This window comes from Erythrolamprus reginae, chromosome 4, assembly GCF_031021105.1.
Source record: "Erythrolamprus reginae isolate rEryReg1 chromosome 4, rEryReg1.hap1, whole genome shotgun sequence".
NCBI classification, from domain to species: Eukaryota; Metazoa; Chordata; class Lepidosauria; order Squamata; family Dipsadidae; genus Erythrolamprus; species Erythrolamprus reginae.
In genome coordinates this window covers 83,323,984-83,342,741 of record NC_091953.1, presented here as the reverse complement: position 1 = coordinate 83,342,741, position 18,758 = coordinate 83,323,984, and the positions used below count along the sequence as shown (strand labels likewise).

Sequence of the window (18,758 nt, the reverse complement as noted above, 5' to 3'; positions counted from 1 at the left end):
CATACATAAATGGTGTCACACAGTGAACCATCTACAAATACTGGTCAAGAGATCTAACTTTGATTCCTGAGTAACTAAATGTCAGTATGATAGCTGCTTCCACCAGATCTGAGAGATACAATATTTATCTTGTTGATACCAGTGGGAGTTTTGCTGATGGTTGCTATGGATGCAGGGCTTCATACCCTGGATATCATGTTTTATTTATTACATGAAAATATAGTTTTGTTTTGCATAAATTGGTATGTAGTTCCGCTTTGGGAAGAATTTATATATAATGCTGATTATTTAGAAAAATGCAAATTTACGAAAGTGATTCCCTGATGCAGATACCTTTCAAGCATTTTATATCCATGATATGTTGTGAATTGATTTTATTCTCCATTTGCACTGGAGATGGAAAAAATTGTAAAGAGGATAAAATATACATGGCTACTCTGCACATGTGCTAGAACTCTGAAAGTTGCAGATTTCAATATACACTTCTCAAAAAAATAAAGGGAACACTTAAACAACAGAATATAACTCCAAGTAAACCAAACTTCTATGAAATCAAACTGTCCACTTAGGAAGTAACACTGATTGACAATCAATTTCACATGCTGTTGTGCAAATAGAATAGTTGTACAAATGAAATATTCAATGAGAATATTTCATTCATTCAGATCTAGGATGTGTTATTTCAGTGTTCACTTTATTTATTTATTTGTAGCAGTATATGTAAAACTTGCTTCTTGTTAAACCACCTGTGAAGCCAAATATCCAATTGCATAGTACAAGAATTACGAGAAAAAAAACTTTTATCTTACTATATCTGAATTTCACCATTCAGAGCAATACAGATAGTCCTTGCAACCACAACTGGGCCAGAATTTTGGTTATAAGTCATCATGTTCTTAAGTGGAAGCACCACATTATTATTCTTGATTTTACAACCATTTTTATGATGGTTGTTAAACAGGTCATTGACAGGAAACATTTTTAAAAGTTAAAAAGTTTTAAAATGTGATCGTGTGACTGGAGGACACTGCAACTGGTTATAAATATGAGATGGTTGCCTTGACCTTGTAGGGATTAGTACAGTAGCCATAACTGAAGATAGGTCATAATTGACTTCTTTTGAGCCCATTGTAATTTTGAATGGTTGTTAAGTGTGTGATCATCTGTCAAAGACTACCAAAAAGTTAAAGTTATCCATCTAAAATAGGAACTGGACCTTTGAGATGAAGAAAAGCCAAGTCAGAATTTATTTCAGATTTGTGATTTTTAAGTTTGCCGTTACTGCGAGATGGTCAAAGATAGCGAGGCTCTGCAAATCCCAGCTGATTCCCTCTTCGTTTTAGAGGCCCCAAGGGGCTAAAGTCACCCTGGAGGCATGGAAAACAAAGGAGGGACCCCTTGCTGATTACGGCAGAGCAGCAACTCTCCTGCTCAATCCAAGGCAGCCTTCTGACCAATGAAGAAGCCAGACCGAACCCAGGGCAACTGAAGAAAGAAGCATTAATGAGCTGTTCCTGAATGGAGTATTGGAATTGGGTGAGACGACTTTCAACTTCTATTTTAGAGACCTATCCCTAAATAAAAGAATTATTGAAAGAAAGATTCTTCAAACACAGAGAAAGCAGTGAGTTAATGTGCAGGGAAAGATTACAGACCCAAAGAAAAATGGAACTGTAATGGGAAACTATTAAGAAAGACTAGACTGGAATTTATAGTATTGTAAAAAGTGATTTAAACTTGCAGATAATATATTTTGACTACTGGAAGAAATGTTATTTAAAAAATGACCTTTTTGATATTAGACAATCAGCTGGTATATCTTTCACTTCATTTCAATATTGGAAGCTAAAGCTGGAATGACTCCTACTGGTGAAAAAAGACACTACACTACTACATAGTTGGAAGAGACCTTGAAAAGAAGTTAGAATTGATAAAAAGAAGGGAAACAAAGCAATAACAGTACAAGTGGAAAGAAAAAGAACAGGGAGAATACCAAATGGAAGACAAGAGAAAGATGGTAACTATGAGATTTGCTTTCTGGCAGTTTGGGGGTAAATGGTGAGCTTTTTAAAGACTTTCAAAGTAGCATGTGTGGTAAACAACATGGTCTTTTTTGGGGAATTGCTTTGAACTGCTGTTGAGTTTGAACGATTGATGTGGGTGGACCAACAAAACATGGGAGAATTTGATGGGCTGGGCTGGATTATAAATACTGTTTGATAGAATATGACCCGGCGAACATTCATGGATTGAATTCTGGTCTCAATATCTAAACAATGTTGTTGTAATTTGTTCATGGTGGGAGGGATGGCACTGTGGACCATTTCATCCAATATCTTAGCGGACTGTGCATCCTGGAATGCCTCTATCAAAGCATCCTCATTCTAAATTAATTGTTGGCTCATCTGACAGTAATCTCTGATGTAATCTGCCATAGGTCTTGAACCTTGTCTCAATTGTCTTAATTGTCTAGTGGCTGTTTGAACACAAAGGGGATCAGCAAATTCCTACTGTATCTGTTTACAGAAAGCTGCATAATTTTGCAAGAGGGGGTCTTGTCTGGCTAGATCATATAGCAAGTTAATTATGAAAGCAATTTTTTCAGCATCTTGGAGGAAGTCATCGGTCTTGCATTTATAAACAACTGGCATTGGTCCAGAAAGGCTGAGAATTTATGACATTCGCCTGTAAACTTGTCTGGCAAGGTGGGGTGGCATATTCGTCTGGGTGCAGGAGGAGGAGGGAGAACTTGTTGTAAAACATGGTTTTGTAAAGCTGTCAATTAATTAGTTAAATCTTGGATGTCCTGGCACAGGGCCTGAGTCTCTGCTCTTTTGTTCCATGACGTCAAGGAGCATGCGTAGTGGGTCTGTCTGGTGGAAGATCAATCTATTCTGCCCAGGCCAGTTAATTACAAATACTTAATCTACAATTAAGACTTGGAAACAAAGGCAACCTTATACAATTGTCTTTATCAAGAAACATGCTAAAAAAACAGTGATGAGCTCATCAGAATGCCAGGTTGACTGCCAATTCAGCCATAGGTAATCTGCCTATAAACCTATCTGCTGATAGGTTATCAGCATGGTCCTGAAAGCTGGCCAAAATAGGATTGTAAATTCTTAATCATTAATTCTCGGCTCTGACATTTTACTCACTAAGCTCCATTCAAAGCCAGGATTTCAGAATCCAGGAGGATTAGGAACAGCTCTGTGCTGCAAGTCTTTGCTCTCTATTGTAGGAACATTGATCTTCCCAACTCACTTTCCCATGAGCCTCTCTATTTATACTCTCAGGGATGGCCACACATACATAGAGATATTTAACACCTGAATCTACGTCTATAGAGATATTTGTGTCTGTCTTTCATTCTTCTAATTCTAGCATCTAAGATTGGGTCCTCAATGTCCCTATCATCCTCTGACTCTGACATTACCATAGCTGGGGGTTCTATAGTCTCTGGTGGCCCCACAAGTTCTAACTCCCCTTCACTCTCACTTTCAGCCTCAGCTGCCAAAAACACTGGCCTAGGATACCCAAACAGACCCAGCTCATCCTCCTCAAAGTCTGTGAGCAGCTGAGCTGGCCGTGGGCCACTCACAACATCACGTAGCAACAGAAATTTTGGGTTCAGTTGTGATCAAGGATGAAATGTATTCTAGTCAAGGATTAAATGTATTCCCAAAACTGATACCCAGAAGAATGGAACAAATAAGTACCTAAAAATGGCAATACATAACAAACAATGTAGATGAAAAGTGAATGTTTTGTGCTTATCTGATGAATAACTTCAAATTATTTGCTTTCAAAATCAATAATAAAATAGAAACATATTCAGACGGGTCCTTGTAGATACTAAGAACAATTATTCTGTGTGCAACCCATATCATTGTATGTATTGGCAGTCTTGTTCCCAAGCACATCTGTCATTCCTCAGTGCAAGACTTCATTATTTTATTTCTTGCTTTCTTGTCTTGCAGGTGTCTTATGTAAAAGCTATTGACATCTGGATGGCTGTATGTCTTCTTTTTGTCTTCGCTGCATTGCTTGAATATGCAGCAGTGAACTTTGTGTCAAGGCAGCACAAAGAATTTTTGAGACTTCGAAGAAGGCAAAGGAGACAACACAAGGTACAATATCCTATTTTCAACATAATTATAACTGCTCTCATATATTAAATGAAAGGAACTGAGAATTTAAAAGAAATTCATTTACTGCCAGTGGTCTCTTATTAATGAGGACAAACACACCTACATTTAGTCAATATTCGACTGAATGGTCTTTGTACTCAAACTGTACTCAAATTTAAACAACTTTAAACTGGTTTTGAATATTACGTTCCTATTTAATGTAAATGATTTTTCAGCACTTGTCCTCACCTGATATATTTGGCCATTATCCTGATAATTATGAAAAGGGTTAAATTCTGCTTTAGTTGCCATGGAATGTATCACAGTATACACCATATCAGCTAAGATTTTTTTTTTAAATTAAAGGAATGGAAGGGCTACTAAAAATAATTTATTTATTCTGAGCTGGTTTTGTCTTGGATTTCCTTTGATATTTACAGGGCCATTTAACTGTACTATTTTGGCCATTCTTTTATTATTTAATTTGACTTTTTACAGTCAGCTCCAACTGATTTCCTTCTGAACTGCCATTCACTAACAATGCCATTCTTTTTGTTATTTGACCTTGTTCCATATGTTATTGCATCATTTCTATTTTTATTTTATTGTTTTGCTATTTGCTGATGAACAAATTTGAGAACACAGATTGGGACCATTGGAAATAGGTACATCAGTTCATTAAGTGAATGGTTTGAGGGTGAAAGCATCATCGACATAATGGAACAATGAAAATTAGAGCACCAATTCAAATTTCTGGGTAAATTGAGAGATGGACAAGGAGACAAGAAGCTAATATATGCATGATATTATTAACTGGCAATCATTATTATTCATGAAATCATATATACTCCAGTCCTTTTATTAGACAAAATGTTCTTCTAAGCTTCATGAATTTTCTGTGTACTTCTTTTGTCCTGGATTTCTTCTAGATTTCCATCAACTTAATAGCAATAGCAATAGCATTTAGACTTATATACCATTTCACAGTCCTTTACAGCCCTTTCTAAGCAGTTTACAGAAAGTAAGCTTATTGCTCCCAACAATCTGGGTCCTCATTTTACCGACCTTACAAGGATGGAAGGCTGAGTCAACCTTGAGCCTACTGAGATTCAATCTGCCAAAAGGTTGACAGCGGGTGATTAGCAAAAGTAGCTTGCAGTACTGCCCTCTAACCACTGTGCCACCGAGGCAACTATTGTTCAATGGCAACTTCAGTATCTCATTCCATTCATGAGATCATATACCTGTATACTCCAGTCCTGTATTAAACAAAATATTCTTCTAAGCTTCATGAACTTTCTATGTACTTCTTTTGTCCTTAATTTCCTTTAGATTTCCATCAACTTAATTCAATGGCAACTCCAGTATCTCACTCCATTTGGACCCATATGGATTTTGGTAGTTCAGTTTTACAATGCACAGTAATTGTAAGACTATGCAATAAATAGATGGTAACAGGTGACATGAAATCAGGTTCAGTTCTTGGTGACTATATTGTCTACATTCAGATTGAATTAATCATTATTTTTGCAGTCTATAGTGTAACTGCCTCCAAATCCTTATTTCCAAAGTGTCCCAGCACATATATAAGCATGTGAGAATTTATTTACTCTTTATAGTTTGTTATATAGTCAATTAGATTTTGGGATTAGTTTTGACATTTTTGTCTACTTATCAAGTCTTTACCAAGGATCTGGAATGGGCAGAAGGGGTGGGTTCTAACTTACCTCGCCATTAATTTGTTTCCTCCTATGTCATGGGGGTGTGCGTGCATTGTCCAGTGCCAAAAACCAAGCTTCTGAGCATGTGCAGAAGCCAAACACAAGATGGTGGCACCCACGGACTGGCATTGACAGAACCAGCTCTGTGATGTCATCACCAGTTAACTAACAGTTCTAAAGAATCAGTTAGAACCGGTAGGAACCGACCTCTTATAGGCAGATGTCATTAAAAGTATCATCACAGGATGTAAGCATTTCCAAGTAAAGCTACCTTTCGTAATTGATTGGTGGTGATTTTATCAATGCTGATGATGTTCAAGCGGTGGTTCAATTGTTTTGGGACTGTATCCAAGGTGCCTACTACTATTGTTATGGCCAGTTTTATGTGCAACTCACTGGAATAGGGTGTGATTTTCACTACAAGAATGATTCATTGGAAAATATTTACTCCACAGACAACATGAAACTAATTCTCATTTTCAACATGTAGATAATTCTCTATTTTCAACCATTTGTTTATCAATTGTTCAAAGTTACAACAGTGCTGAAAAAAACCAGTGCTGACCTATCTTGCGTTTATGACTATCACAGTGTCATAATCATGTGATCATAGTTTGGGTGCTTGGCAATTGGCATGTATTTACAATAGTTGCAGCATGCTGGGATCATGTAATCATCATTTACGACTTTCCAAGCAACTTACAACAATCAGTTGTAAGTTGGGGGAGTTGGATTCACTTAACAACAGGGGAAAAAGTGTTCATAAAATTGGGCACAGTTGCATAATGGCTCGCTTAACTTTAAGTTCCAGTCCCAATTTTGGTTATAAATCAATAATTATCTGTGTAGGAATCATAGACATGGAGACATGGTTTCCTGAACAGTGCTGTTCCAAGCTAGGAAAATCTCTCTCTGGGCATGAAGCCTCTGTTGTTCAGAGACCTGTTCTCTCTGGGTATGATGTTCAGAGATCTCTTCTTTCTGGATATATTCAGAGACCTGACTCTGCTCAGAGCTGCATATTTTTAATAGCAAATTTCTTTGTGCACACAAGTGCAAAATATTAACTTTACTAATTTAGTTACAATGGATAAATGATTAATATCTAACATACAGTATGCAAACAAATCATATCAAGGTATAATTGTTTAACTAAACAGAAAAGTGTCTAATTAATTTTTACCCTGGACAAACAGAAGAGTGTTTAATTAACTTAGATAAGCAGAGAGCTGTGTAAATAAGTAGGACAGACAGCTGAGTAAATAATCAATATTTACCAAAACAGGCATTCCACATTCTTTGGCAAAGATTGATAACAACCTACAGTCTGATTGGCCTTCACAAAGTGAGGATGTTCCTCTGAATTGCTAGAATTTATTTTCGTCATCTTATAATGTCTAAGAAGTTGCTGAATCAGATAAAATATGCACATTCCTTAATAGGCCACTAAATACTTCTACAAGTATCTCTAAAACAATATTGATAATTAGTCAAATGTTTATTAGTGACCATTCCCTTTGAACATGATTTCATGAAATGACAAATAGTGTTTAATGTTTTATCTTCTGTTCATAATCTTTTACACTTATCTATACTCACTTATCTATACTTACAGCATAATGTCATATTTCCTTTTTGGAGAGTCATATCTGGATGGAGTCTAAGTATTATGCACTCAATTTATTGCGATTTATAATTTGTCATTTTAAAAGGATTATTTAAAAAAATTTCACATTTTGTATTGTTAGGAAAGTGTCAGCCTTGTGATCAAGACATAAAACACAGTTCGTGACACAAACATTCTTTTGTTGTTTCCCCTGAATAATTTAAGAAGCATTTGTTACATGTGACAAGTCAAGCAGGATATCTATCTATCTCCCAAAAGACAAAAAATCATCACAACACAGAGAGCCAATATTTCATTCAATATTAGACCTGACAGTGTTTATTCCGATGTTAACATTTGTGTTACCTAAACCTCAAGACTGATGACATCAGAACAACAAGAACAGAAAGGAAAAAAATAATTAATGTTATATTAATAAAACAGGGTTCTGAATACATCCATATGAATGAGAAATTGGTGTTCCAGCCAATATTCTAGAACAACAAGTGTCAGTTCTTCTCTGAGTTACGATGACTTGTGACTTGCTGATCTATTGGTAGACCAACATAAAACAAAACATTACTTTCCTGGACACCAAATCATACAATTGAAATATTCCTGAGCATATCATGATCTGACCCTGTAGAGAAAATCAGGCGAACACAACCTTTAAAACAATGGAAAAGAATGAGTATGTGACATCTAAGAACAAGAGCAAAGTAAAGTCTTAGCAATGTAAGTGAAATCTGAGAGGCATGGATGGCAGCCCCCACAGGATGGCCCCCGACCTAATACTGGCCAGAGAGTCACAGGCCGTGGTGACCCCCGCCCCTGTCTCCCCTGACCCCGATGCCGGCGGAGAGGCCGCCGCAGGGGTCTGACCCAATGCAACAGTAGCTTGTGGGGCCCAGACTTGGCTACAAGTGACCGCTGGTATACCCATGAAGTTGACCCCACTCCCAAAACCCGGGGGAACAATGGCCAGTCCGGGCAGAGGGAGGAGCGGTGTAGATGTTGGGTGTGGTGCGATCTCACCTGCCCCCAATGGGGTAGAAGCCATCCAGGAGGGCCCAGCTCCCACTGAGCTGGGCAATGCTGCCATCTGCCTGGTCTGGGCCATCTGCCTGGCCTGGGTTGCTGGTTCACCCGGTGCTCTGCCAAGGGCCGCTGGGGCTGATGGGTGACACCCCCTGGCCCATACACCGACCTCCAATGGGCGTCCAGGTCATCCAGTCTCTCGATTATCCTAGACCAGGAATAGGAAGACATGTTAGTGTCATTAATAGGGGGACCAGACCTCCTGCCCCCCTCCGGACCCCTATTTGGGGGTCCTCCTGCCCAGCTCGAGCCCTGGCCAAGGGCCTCACTTCCCTCCTAGGCCGCACCACAGGCTCAACCTGTGCAGCCGGGGCCGTCTGCCTTTTAGGGGCCATTGGGGAGTTCAGTAAAACTACCCGCTAAGATTGTGTAGGCAAGGCACGCGAGGATCCCCTCCCGTGGCCTCCAAGCCCCAAAGGCTCGAAGGCTGTGCAGGGCCCACTAGGCCGCAACCCCCCCTGCTCACCAGGCCACCCCCTGAGAGGCCGCACAAAACCCCACTAAGGGGAAAACCCTAAAACAGGGGAACTCCCTCCTCGGTCCCGAGGAGGAATCCAAAGCCCTCCACCCTCGACTACAAACTGCAAAGGAAGCCTCTGACAAGGCTTCCAACAAAATGGCCAACGTCACGAGGCACAGGAAACTGGCCGCCGAATAGAAGCAAATTCCCACCCGGGTGTTTGCTTCTTTGACGAGTCCGGGGCGAAAGAAAGATTTCGAGCCTGCCAGCCCTTTTATAGGGCTGGCAGGCTCCTCCCCGGACTCGTCATTGGGTGGCCAAGCCACCCGAGATTTTGGCCGAGATCTCACAAAGCCTCGCGAGATCTCGGCCTCTTCCAAAATGGCAGCTACGCCGGCAGCCATGTCCCCTGGGCCTCCTGCAAAAGCGCCGGGGGGGGGGGTGAAGACCACCAGCGATATTTCCTAAATGAAAATTTCAACATTTGAAACAATACTTTTTCAAATTAAGTGAGAACAGTAGAAAAGCCAATGACCTTTATAGAATAATAACTTTATTATCATGTTTTGAAATGAATCTCACCTGTCTTTCATTTTATTGGTAAAGTTATTCATTCCTGAAACTGTTCAATAAACGTATACACACTTTTGAATTATAAAATGTGATTATCAATTTTTTAGAGGACACAAAAATAAGGGAGACAACAGTATCAAAATTCAGGAGAATCTTGACATAATTGCACAAAGCTCAGTAAGATCAATTTCAATGAAGATGTATGAGGAATTTTATGTTTAGAAAGAGAAAAAGGTAAAAGCCATGAGTTGGGAGGAAGGACCATACTGGTCACTGAATGGTATCACAGCTGCAGAGAATATGGGTCCTTTGGTGAATCACAGGCTGAACATGGCCAGCAATGTGATGTAGCTGCAGAAAATTATAATCAAAGGCTGCATCAAAATAAGAGCAGTGTCAAGATCAAAAAAGATATTGCTTCTCACTATTCTGAAACTGGTAAGATTGCAGACTACAAACATGTATCCAGTTCTTGGCAATAGAAAAGCCACTCACAAATTGGAATATCCATTGAAATGAATATGTTAAAAGTAAGCAAATCTCATGGTGGTGTGTGTGTGTGTGAATGGTTGGAGACATTAGGAATTTTAACTTGGAAAAGAATGTGTATATATAGCTGCCTTCAGATATTTCAAGACCTGCAGAGTAGAGTAGAATAGAATTATTTATTGGCCAAGTGTGATTGGACAAAGAAAATGGAGCAGAATTATTCCAGAAAAGAGGACAATAATTTAAATTAATAAGTAAATAGATTTTTAATTGCACATCTGGAAAAGTTTTCTAACATCAAAAGTTATTCAACGGCAGAACTGTTTTCATTGGAAGGCAGTAACTTCTTCTTTGCTGGTGGTGTTTAAATAGAGGTTGGAAGGAGTATAGTAGTGCATGACTGCCTTGAACAGAATACTGGAATAGATCTCCAAGATTCTTCTTAACTTTTCAGTCTTTAACTCTAAACCCAAATTTGCCTTTAAAAATCGCTTACTTCTATCCCCAATAGATATATTTTGCACTCCTTGCATCTTTCATGTACTCTTTCTGGTAATGTAAAATTGTTACTTTTATGAGTAAATAACAAGAGCCAGTTTGGTCTAGTGCAGGGGTGTAAAATTCACAGCCCTCAGGCCAAGTGCATCACATACTGGTTCTGCCCCTGCCTGGCTTAGCGAAGGGGGTGGGGAGTCCCAACACATCACATGATGCCATGGTGACATGAGTTTGACACCCCTGGTCTAGTAGTTAAGGCATCAGGCTAAAAATCAGGACATCATGAGTTCTAATCCCACTTTAGGCATGAATCCAGCTGGATGACCTTGGGCCAACACTTTCTTTCAGCCCTAGGAAATCACTTCTAAAATCTTGCCAAGAAATCTGCTGGAACTTGTTAAGGTTTCCTTAAAGGTACTAAAAAGAAAACTATATGCATGCTATATCACATGAATGATGAAATGGAGAAAGGTCCTTATTATTGAATTATTGTTGGAATAAATCTGCTCCATAATTAATAGAAATGGGATTGTATGAAAGAAAAATCTATATCTAAATGGTATTATGATTTCCTCTCTTTTTGACATGTTTACATAACAGAAAAAAGAGAAATTAGTTCTACTCTATATAAATACTCAAGAAATATATTGCCTATTTTTTTTTCTCCAAGCCAAGCCTAAAGACCCTTTGCAGGATCTAAGGTTCCTACAAATTAAAGCACTCTGACTAGTTTACTATACTCTGAATATGCCAGTGCATATATGATACTACTCAAAAATAAATAAATAAAGAGAATATTCAAATAACACATCCTAGATCTGAATGAATGAAATATTCAGATCTGTACAAAGTTGAATGTGCACAACAGCATGTGACTGTCAATCAGTGTTGCTTCCTAAGTGGACAATTTGATTTCACAGAAGTTTGATTTACTTGGAGTTATATTGTGTTGTTTAAGTGTTCCCTTTATTTTTTTGAGCAATGTATATTCACATATAAATTTCCAGAGTACCATGTGTAATAGTTACACTGCTAGACTAGGAATAGATCTAGGTTTTAATCCTTCCTTAGACATGGAATCCACTTTAGTTACCTTGGCCCAGTCATATACTTTTGTTGTATTAGGCTTTGCAACAAATTGGGTTAAAAAACAAAATTCTCAGAATTGAATTCCATAATTCACCAGGTGAATGCAGTGCAAAATCAAATTGAGCAGAAAATCAGTCAGAAGAAGCAGTTTCCCATTTGCATTACTCCAGTATTAAATATCCAGAAGTGCAGATAACTAACAATCTGAACTTGTCTCTCCATATATTATCCTTAGTGAAGCGTGCAAACCAGGGTCTGCATTTTCTGCGTCAGATGAGGAGAGTACATCTTTCTCCTTCTGTCCTGGCCACTTTTTACAGAGGCACAGTTGAGAGTGTTTTATCAAACTGCATCATGTGTTGGTTTGGTGGCAGCACTGTCTCAGATAGAAAGACCATTCAGAAAGCGGTAACGGAAGCAGAGAAGATTATAGGAAGCTTGCTTGCTGTTATTCAGAATACTGCTTATAAGCTCTATGTGCTTAGAGCTCAAAGCATTGGTAGAGACCCCACACACGCACTTCATGGTCTGTTTCTGTTGCTCCCCTCTGGGAAGAAGTTTCAAAGTACTTCTACCAGGACTACCAGATTTTGTAACAGCTTTGTTACCTATGCCATCTGTCTGGTAAACATGCAAGATTTGTTTCTCTCACCCTATACATGTAAACATCTGAATTAGACTGTGTAGTTTCTCTGTGCCATATAATATATATGTCTACGTGCATAATTTTGTATTTATTTGTTTGTTTGTTTGTTTGTTTATTATGGTTCTGTAGTGTATATTAGAGGTGGAGACCTTTTGAGAGCTGTATGCAATAAAATTTCATCTTAATGTATGGTAGTGTACATTCTAAGTGACAATAAAGTTATTCTAAGTTCTAAGTTTCTTCCTCTCAAATGTATACATTCTATTGAAAAAAATCCTTTCTCTTGCAGATAAGAGTATTAAGCAGAAATGGAAATTAAACAAATCCTGCAACGTAATTTAGGAAGATTCTACAATTCATTTAAAATCACTTTCTATAGATTGAACTCATAGTTTCTGACTGATATGCACTGGCATATTCACAATACTATAAACTTAGACTCCTTTAGTAATTATGCAAATAAAAACTAAAAAGCTCTTTAGCACTCAGTCATTGCCTATACATATGCCTGATGGATTTCTTCCTGTTCCATTGTGAATAATAAAATCACTGAAACTGAATGTAATATCCAGCTGTAGATGATTTATAATACTACAATATATGACAGCATCCTTTTGCACAGATATTGTGCATTTAATTGTTAATTGCTACAAAAGCAATTCTGAAATTGAAATGCACTTTAATACCATCGTCTGAAGCTAAAGAAGTTTTAAAAAAATGAAAGAGATTTGAATTATTTCCCAAACAGCAATAATTTTAACAATATTTAAATGGAAAGATGAGATATAAAGCTGTGTAATGTAAGATATTTCTGTTATCCAAATTCAGAAACAAAATACAGAGTACTGTAGTTGGAACTGATCCTTCCAAAGACAACATCATTGATTTCAACTTTTATGACCAACCATCCAGTCTCTCTCCTAAATAGCCTCGCAGGCCCACAGTTTCAAATAGTGTTCAGAATTCTAACCAATTTATCCCTCCCTTTAAAAATTTTCTTTTAAGTTTTCCCCCCAGTCTCCATATATACATCCATACATATAAATTATATCAAAATATACATAGTTATACATTTCTATCCAATATATAATAAACCCATATCCTAATTTTGCACCCATTATACTTCTATTGCCAGTCTGTTTTCCCTCATTTCATATATCCTTTATTAATGCTGTTCCCCTCGCATTTACTATACACTTGTTCTCCTCCGGGTACTTTTAGACCCAGAGTAAAAAAAAAAAGGTTGGTTTTACCTACTGGAAGTGTTTTTTTGAATCCTTTTTTTTTGCTAGTATACTAATTTGAACATTTCTGAACACAATGAAATGAAAAAAATAATACTTATTTGTTTATTTTGCTCAGAAAAGGGCCTCCACCGGCTGTGTGAAATTATTTCACGTTATATATAGATTAGCCTGCCAGTTCCAAATTTTTTGACTATCTTTGGCATTGGCATACTAATTTGAACATTTCTGAACATAATGAAATGAAAAAATTGATGTTCTGTTCACAAAGACTATACAATTGTACTGTTCGGGTCCTTTTAGACCGGGAGTAGAAAAAAAGTTTGTTTTTAGCTACTGGAAGTGTTTTTTTAAAATACTTTTTTCACTAGTATACTAATTTGAACATACCTGATCAGAAACAAATAAAAAATAAAAAATAAATTAAAAGGATTTTGCAGGCTAATCTATCTATAAATTGAAAAAAAATTGCACACAGCCAGGAGGTGGGCTGTTGTGAGCAAAATAAACAAATAAGCATTATTTTTTTCATTTCAATTTTCATTTCATTGTGTTCAGAAATGTTCAAATTAGTATAGTAGTGAAAAAAAGTATTCATAAAAACAATCTTTTTTTAGTCGGGTCTAAAAGGACCCGGAGGATAACAAGTCTAAGTGTTTTCTCCTAGCAAAAACTAAACAACAACAAAAAAAAAACCCAACCCCACCCTTAGAAAGAACCCTTCAAATGAGACAAAGTCATGTAATTTCAATTTTCAGATATGAAGGGAATTTTTTTTTACAGGGTCTCAAATTTTGTTTTCGTACTAAAAGGACCTGAAGAGAACAGCAGGGTTAAATTTATTTGCTTGGTAAATTATAGCAAAGAACCCTGTCCATTACTGTCTTTTACCAACACCTTCAATTTTTCACACTAAAATTATGAAAAATATATTCAGATAGTTCTCAACTTATGACCACAAGTGAGCCCAACATTTATATTAAGTGAGAAATTGGTTCAGTGAGTTTTGCTCCAGTTTATGACTTTCCTTGTTGCATTAAGTTAAGTGAATCATTGCATTTGTTAAATAAGTTACATGGTTGTTAAGTGCATCCGGCTTCCCCATTGTCTTTGCTTTTCAGAAAGTTGCAAAAAGTGATCACATGACAGTGCAACTGACATAAACATGAACCCGCTACCAAGCATCCAAATGTAAATCACGTGACCATGGGGATGCTGCAACAGTCATACAAGTGAAAAATGGTCATGTCAATATTTTCAGAGCCATTGGAACTTTGAGTTGTCACTAAATGAACTGTTCTAAATTGAGGACTACCTCTATACAAGTACCTCTACTTACAAACTTAATTCATTCTGTGACCAGGTTCTTAAGTAGAAAAGTTTGTAAGAATAAGCAATTTTTCCCATAGGAATCAATGTAAAACCAAATAATGCCTGCGATTGGGAAAACCACAGGGAGAGTAGAGGCCCTGTTTCCTCCCAGGAGATTCCTAGAGAGGTCCCACGGACAATGTTCCCTCTAATTTTTTTTCAGTGTGGGCGGAAAAGTATAGCGTCTGAGGGGCAGTCTCCTTGAGACTGGGCGGCATAGAAGTATAAATAAATAAATAAATAAATAAATTAAATAAATAAATAAATAAGAAAAAAAATCCCTTCTTTTTTATTAAAAGAAATTAATAATTAAAAAAAACCCAAAATCCATTACTATTAAAACTAAAATAACCAACAAAACCAAAAACATTACTATTAACAAAAGCAGGTGAGGGCTGGGTTTTTTTCTCTCTGTTATTATTTAAGTGCTTTTACTATATGCTTTAAATCAAGAGTCACTTCTCTCTCTGATTCTCGCCGGCGAAAGCTTTTCTTATTTTGAATGTTCCGGGCGGGCTGGCAGGGGAATAGGGAGCGCGCCCGCCCACGCGCCCGACATTGAAAATCACTTTTGCCTGCCTCCGTTGTGAGAAGAATGCCTGCCCCCCTCTCCTGCAGCCCCCTCGCTGACAGCCCGGGATGAAAGCGCTCTCGGCGAAGGGACTGCGAGAGGTGCGGGGCAGGCATTCCCAAAGCGCTCGGAGGGGCTAGCGGCCAGATGAGGAAGATGAGAGGAGGAGCTGCAGGCGGGGGCAGCGGTGAGAAGCCAGGGGTGCGAGGGAGCCAGAGGCGCTGGGGGGGCGTGGGGGGCGTGGCTCCTTGCGCGCCCTTGGAAAAGGGTGCACGGGGGGTGTCTTGGGGTGCTCAGCTTAGAGTGAACGGTGCCCACGGAGGCTTCTCCCTGCCTTTTCCGGCCTTGTTTCCTCCCTGGAGATTCCTAGAGCGGCCCCACGGAAGCTTCACCCCACTTTTTCCGATTACAGTTTTGGAGCCTCGGGTTTGTAAGTGGAAAATGGTTTTTGAGACGAGGCAAAAAAATCTTGAACACCTGGTTCTTATCTAGAAAAGTTCATAAGTAGAGGTGTTCATAGGTAGAGGTACCACTGTATTTCACATACATAATATTACTTAGTAATAATTAATAAAATTAAAATTAACACATATAGAAAGGATTTAAAAATCATGTAAAATTTAAAATTGCTTTAAAAAGTGGGGGAAACCTGAAAACCCATCCTTCAACCAGATGTAATAAAGCACTAAGTGTAACATCTCACTGATTATTTCAAAAGCGATTTGAACAAGGGTTTTTGAAAATGGTAGCTTGCAATTGCATTATCAAACTAAACTTGAGTAAGAATTAAAAAGAACACGATGATCAAAATTGTTTTAGATCTATCATTTTTTAAAAACTTGGAATGAAACTTACAATTTTTTTTCAGGGATCTGTGGTAAGTTGTCTCAATACGTCAAAACGAGAATGTTGTGGCTAGTTTGCTGCTTAATCTTACATATCTGTTTTGCACAATTTGATACATCTCACGTCACAGTAGACAGTTGCACAGCAGGGGATGACTGTTTTAACAACAACTACAATGACTTAGAACTAGCGCCTGATTGATTATTTATAGGAAACAGGTTGTCTTTCAGCTGACTTGGTGTGACATACAATTTGCTTATAATCAGCAGGGACTTCATCACAACTGTAATTTGCAAAGTTAAAATACTCCAATTTTTCTTTATAGATGTACATTGTTTTCTTTCTTGAAAATAGGCAAGAATAATTGATAAAGATATGTGTTTTTAAAAATATCCTTTAATTATGCTCACATGCACATGGAGATTACCAACTTGAGTTTTCTTTTGTATATTAATTTGTTTCTATTTTTATCTTGTAGGGCAGTGATGGTGAACCTTTTTTTGCTTGGGTGCCAAAAGGGGGCATGCACACATGATAGCATGCACGTGTGTGCCCACACCAATAATGCAATGCTCTCCGCCCCCCCCCCCCACACACGTGTGCACAACCTTGTTCCAGATAGTGGAGGGAGGCTGTTTCCATCCTCTTCAGGCTTCAGGAAAACCTCTGGAGCCTGTGGATGGAGAAAAACAGGCACAACAGGCCTACCAGACATTCAGAAACAAACTTTCAGTTGGCCCATTGAGCCATTTTTCACCATCCCAGATTTTAGGAAAGCCGCTTGAAGCCTGGGAAGGGTGAAAACAGTTGGTCAGCATGTATATGTGTGCTGGTGCTGACATAGGGCAACATCCGCGTGCCATTTGTAGCACCCGTATCATAGGTTCGCCATCACTGTTGTAGGGAGTTAGGGTTTCTTTTTTTCCATTTCTACAGGTAACTTCATTTCTTTAAACCAGAATTCTGCAATTAACTAGGAATTCTAAGGGTTAATAAGATGAGCATAATAAATGTTCCATCAAATTCTCTTGCACTTTAAGGTTCCTTCATTTTCTTCTAATATCATCTGAAATTTGGGGTGTGGGGTACATGAAATAGTCACAGTTCAAATGATCCTGAAGTTCAAATAAAATTTCATTTATTTATTTATTTATTTATTTATTTATTAGTTGGACTTGTATGCCGCCCCTCTCCGGAGACTCGGGGCGGCTCTACCTGGGTTTTTTATTTGTAATATTAAACAGATTTTTAAAAAGAATGGTGCCTACAGTAAATCATTGTGTAAATGTGTTTAATGCTGCCTCTGATGTTTTTAGTATCAGTGCAAAGAAGAGGAGCCCACACTCTGAAGGAATAGTTTATTGGTTTAGAGATATCTAATAAGTTATATAATCTCATCATAGAAAAGCCACAATTACTGTATATACTAGAATCATGACGTCCAATGCAGGTTTTAAGTCTCAGCATTTGTCTGGTGATATCATTATGCATAGGTCATCATTTCTTAGTATACATTTACATCATTTCTTAGTGTAAGTAATGCCTTTGCTCAAAAATAAATCTTACAGAATCTAGAATAAAGTCTGTTGTGGTGGAGGCAGAATAACACAGAGGCATCAGAATGGGTTTTATGGGTTACTTTATTAATTTATTGCTTTCTTTGCTGTCATGAATAGACCTGCAAAGGTGAAACCAAACAGGGTGGAAACCCTGTCAATAACATTTATAAGCAACTATGGGTGAAGCTCCTTGCTGGGCAAGGGGAGAGGTCCCTGACCCTTTCCTTGCCCTCAGCCACACCCCACGGCATGTGGGAAGGCTTACTCCCAGTTCCCCTTGGAGGAACTGGCAAGTGAGCCCCAAGGGCATCCCTCCCTCCATTACTCAGGCTGGATCTGCCCAGAGCTTCTGGCAAGGGTCTGCCCATTACCTTCCAAAAGGTGCTTAAAGGAGATCATGCAGTCACCGCTAACACCCCCCAGCCCCAGTGACCAAAGGGAGTTGAGCCAATTAGCAACCAATTTGAGCTACCAACTGCAAAACACCCCCTAACCATTCCTGTCCCTCAACTTCAGTGTGGAGTGGGTGAAAAAACGGCTGTAACATCAATTGCGCTTTAACCTCAAAAAAATCCTACTTGGCCCCCAGAGGCCACCCTTCAGTCACACTGAGAAAAGAGGGAGGGTGGGCAGGTGTCCACTGTGACCTATGGTGACTGAAGAAAAGGGAGGCAGCAGCGTGGTGAGCAGCCTTATATAGCGGCCCCCACCAGCACCCCGTTGCCGACTGTGCATGCACAGCCGGTGTGGTGCCTTCTGGGGCAATCTCACAACCTCTCACAAGATCGCCCCTGCTCCCAAAGATGGCAACCTTGTGTGTTGCGGCTCCCCCCAACAGACATTTGCGAGAGACAGAA

The 18,758-nt window shown here is 38.6% G+C and overlaps 1 protein-coding gene and 1 long non-coding RNA gene across 3 annotated transcripts in view; one reads left to right on the top strand and one right to left on the bottom strand.

Annotated features, from left to right (window-relative positions):
* The window catches only part of LOC139166765 (uncharacterized), a 51,882-nt gene extending 43,247 nt beyond the window's left edge, over positions 1-8,635 (bottom strand). Inside the window, exon 1 of the long non-coding RNA XR_011559032.1 lies at positions 8,493-8,635. This is a non-coding gene — a long non-coding RNA (uncharacterized lncRNA). The remainder of the gene's footprint in view (positions 1-8,492) is intronic.
* GLRA2 (glycine receptor alpha 2) overlaps positions 1-18,758 on the top strand; it is a 197,202-nt gene that overhangs the window by 149,691 nt on the left and 28,753 nt on the right. For both annotated transcript variants that reach the window (XM_070750793.1, XM_070750792.1), the window contains one exon: positions 3,981-4,130. In XM_070750793.1, coding sequence (XP_070606894.1) covers positions 3,981-4,130 — 150 coding nt within the window. The remainder of the gene's footprint in view (positions 1-3,980; positions 4,131-18,758) is intronic.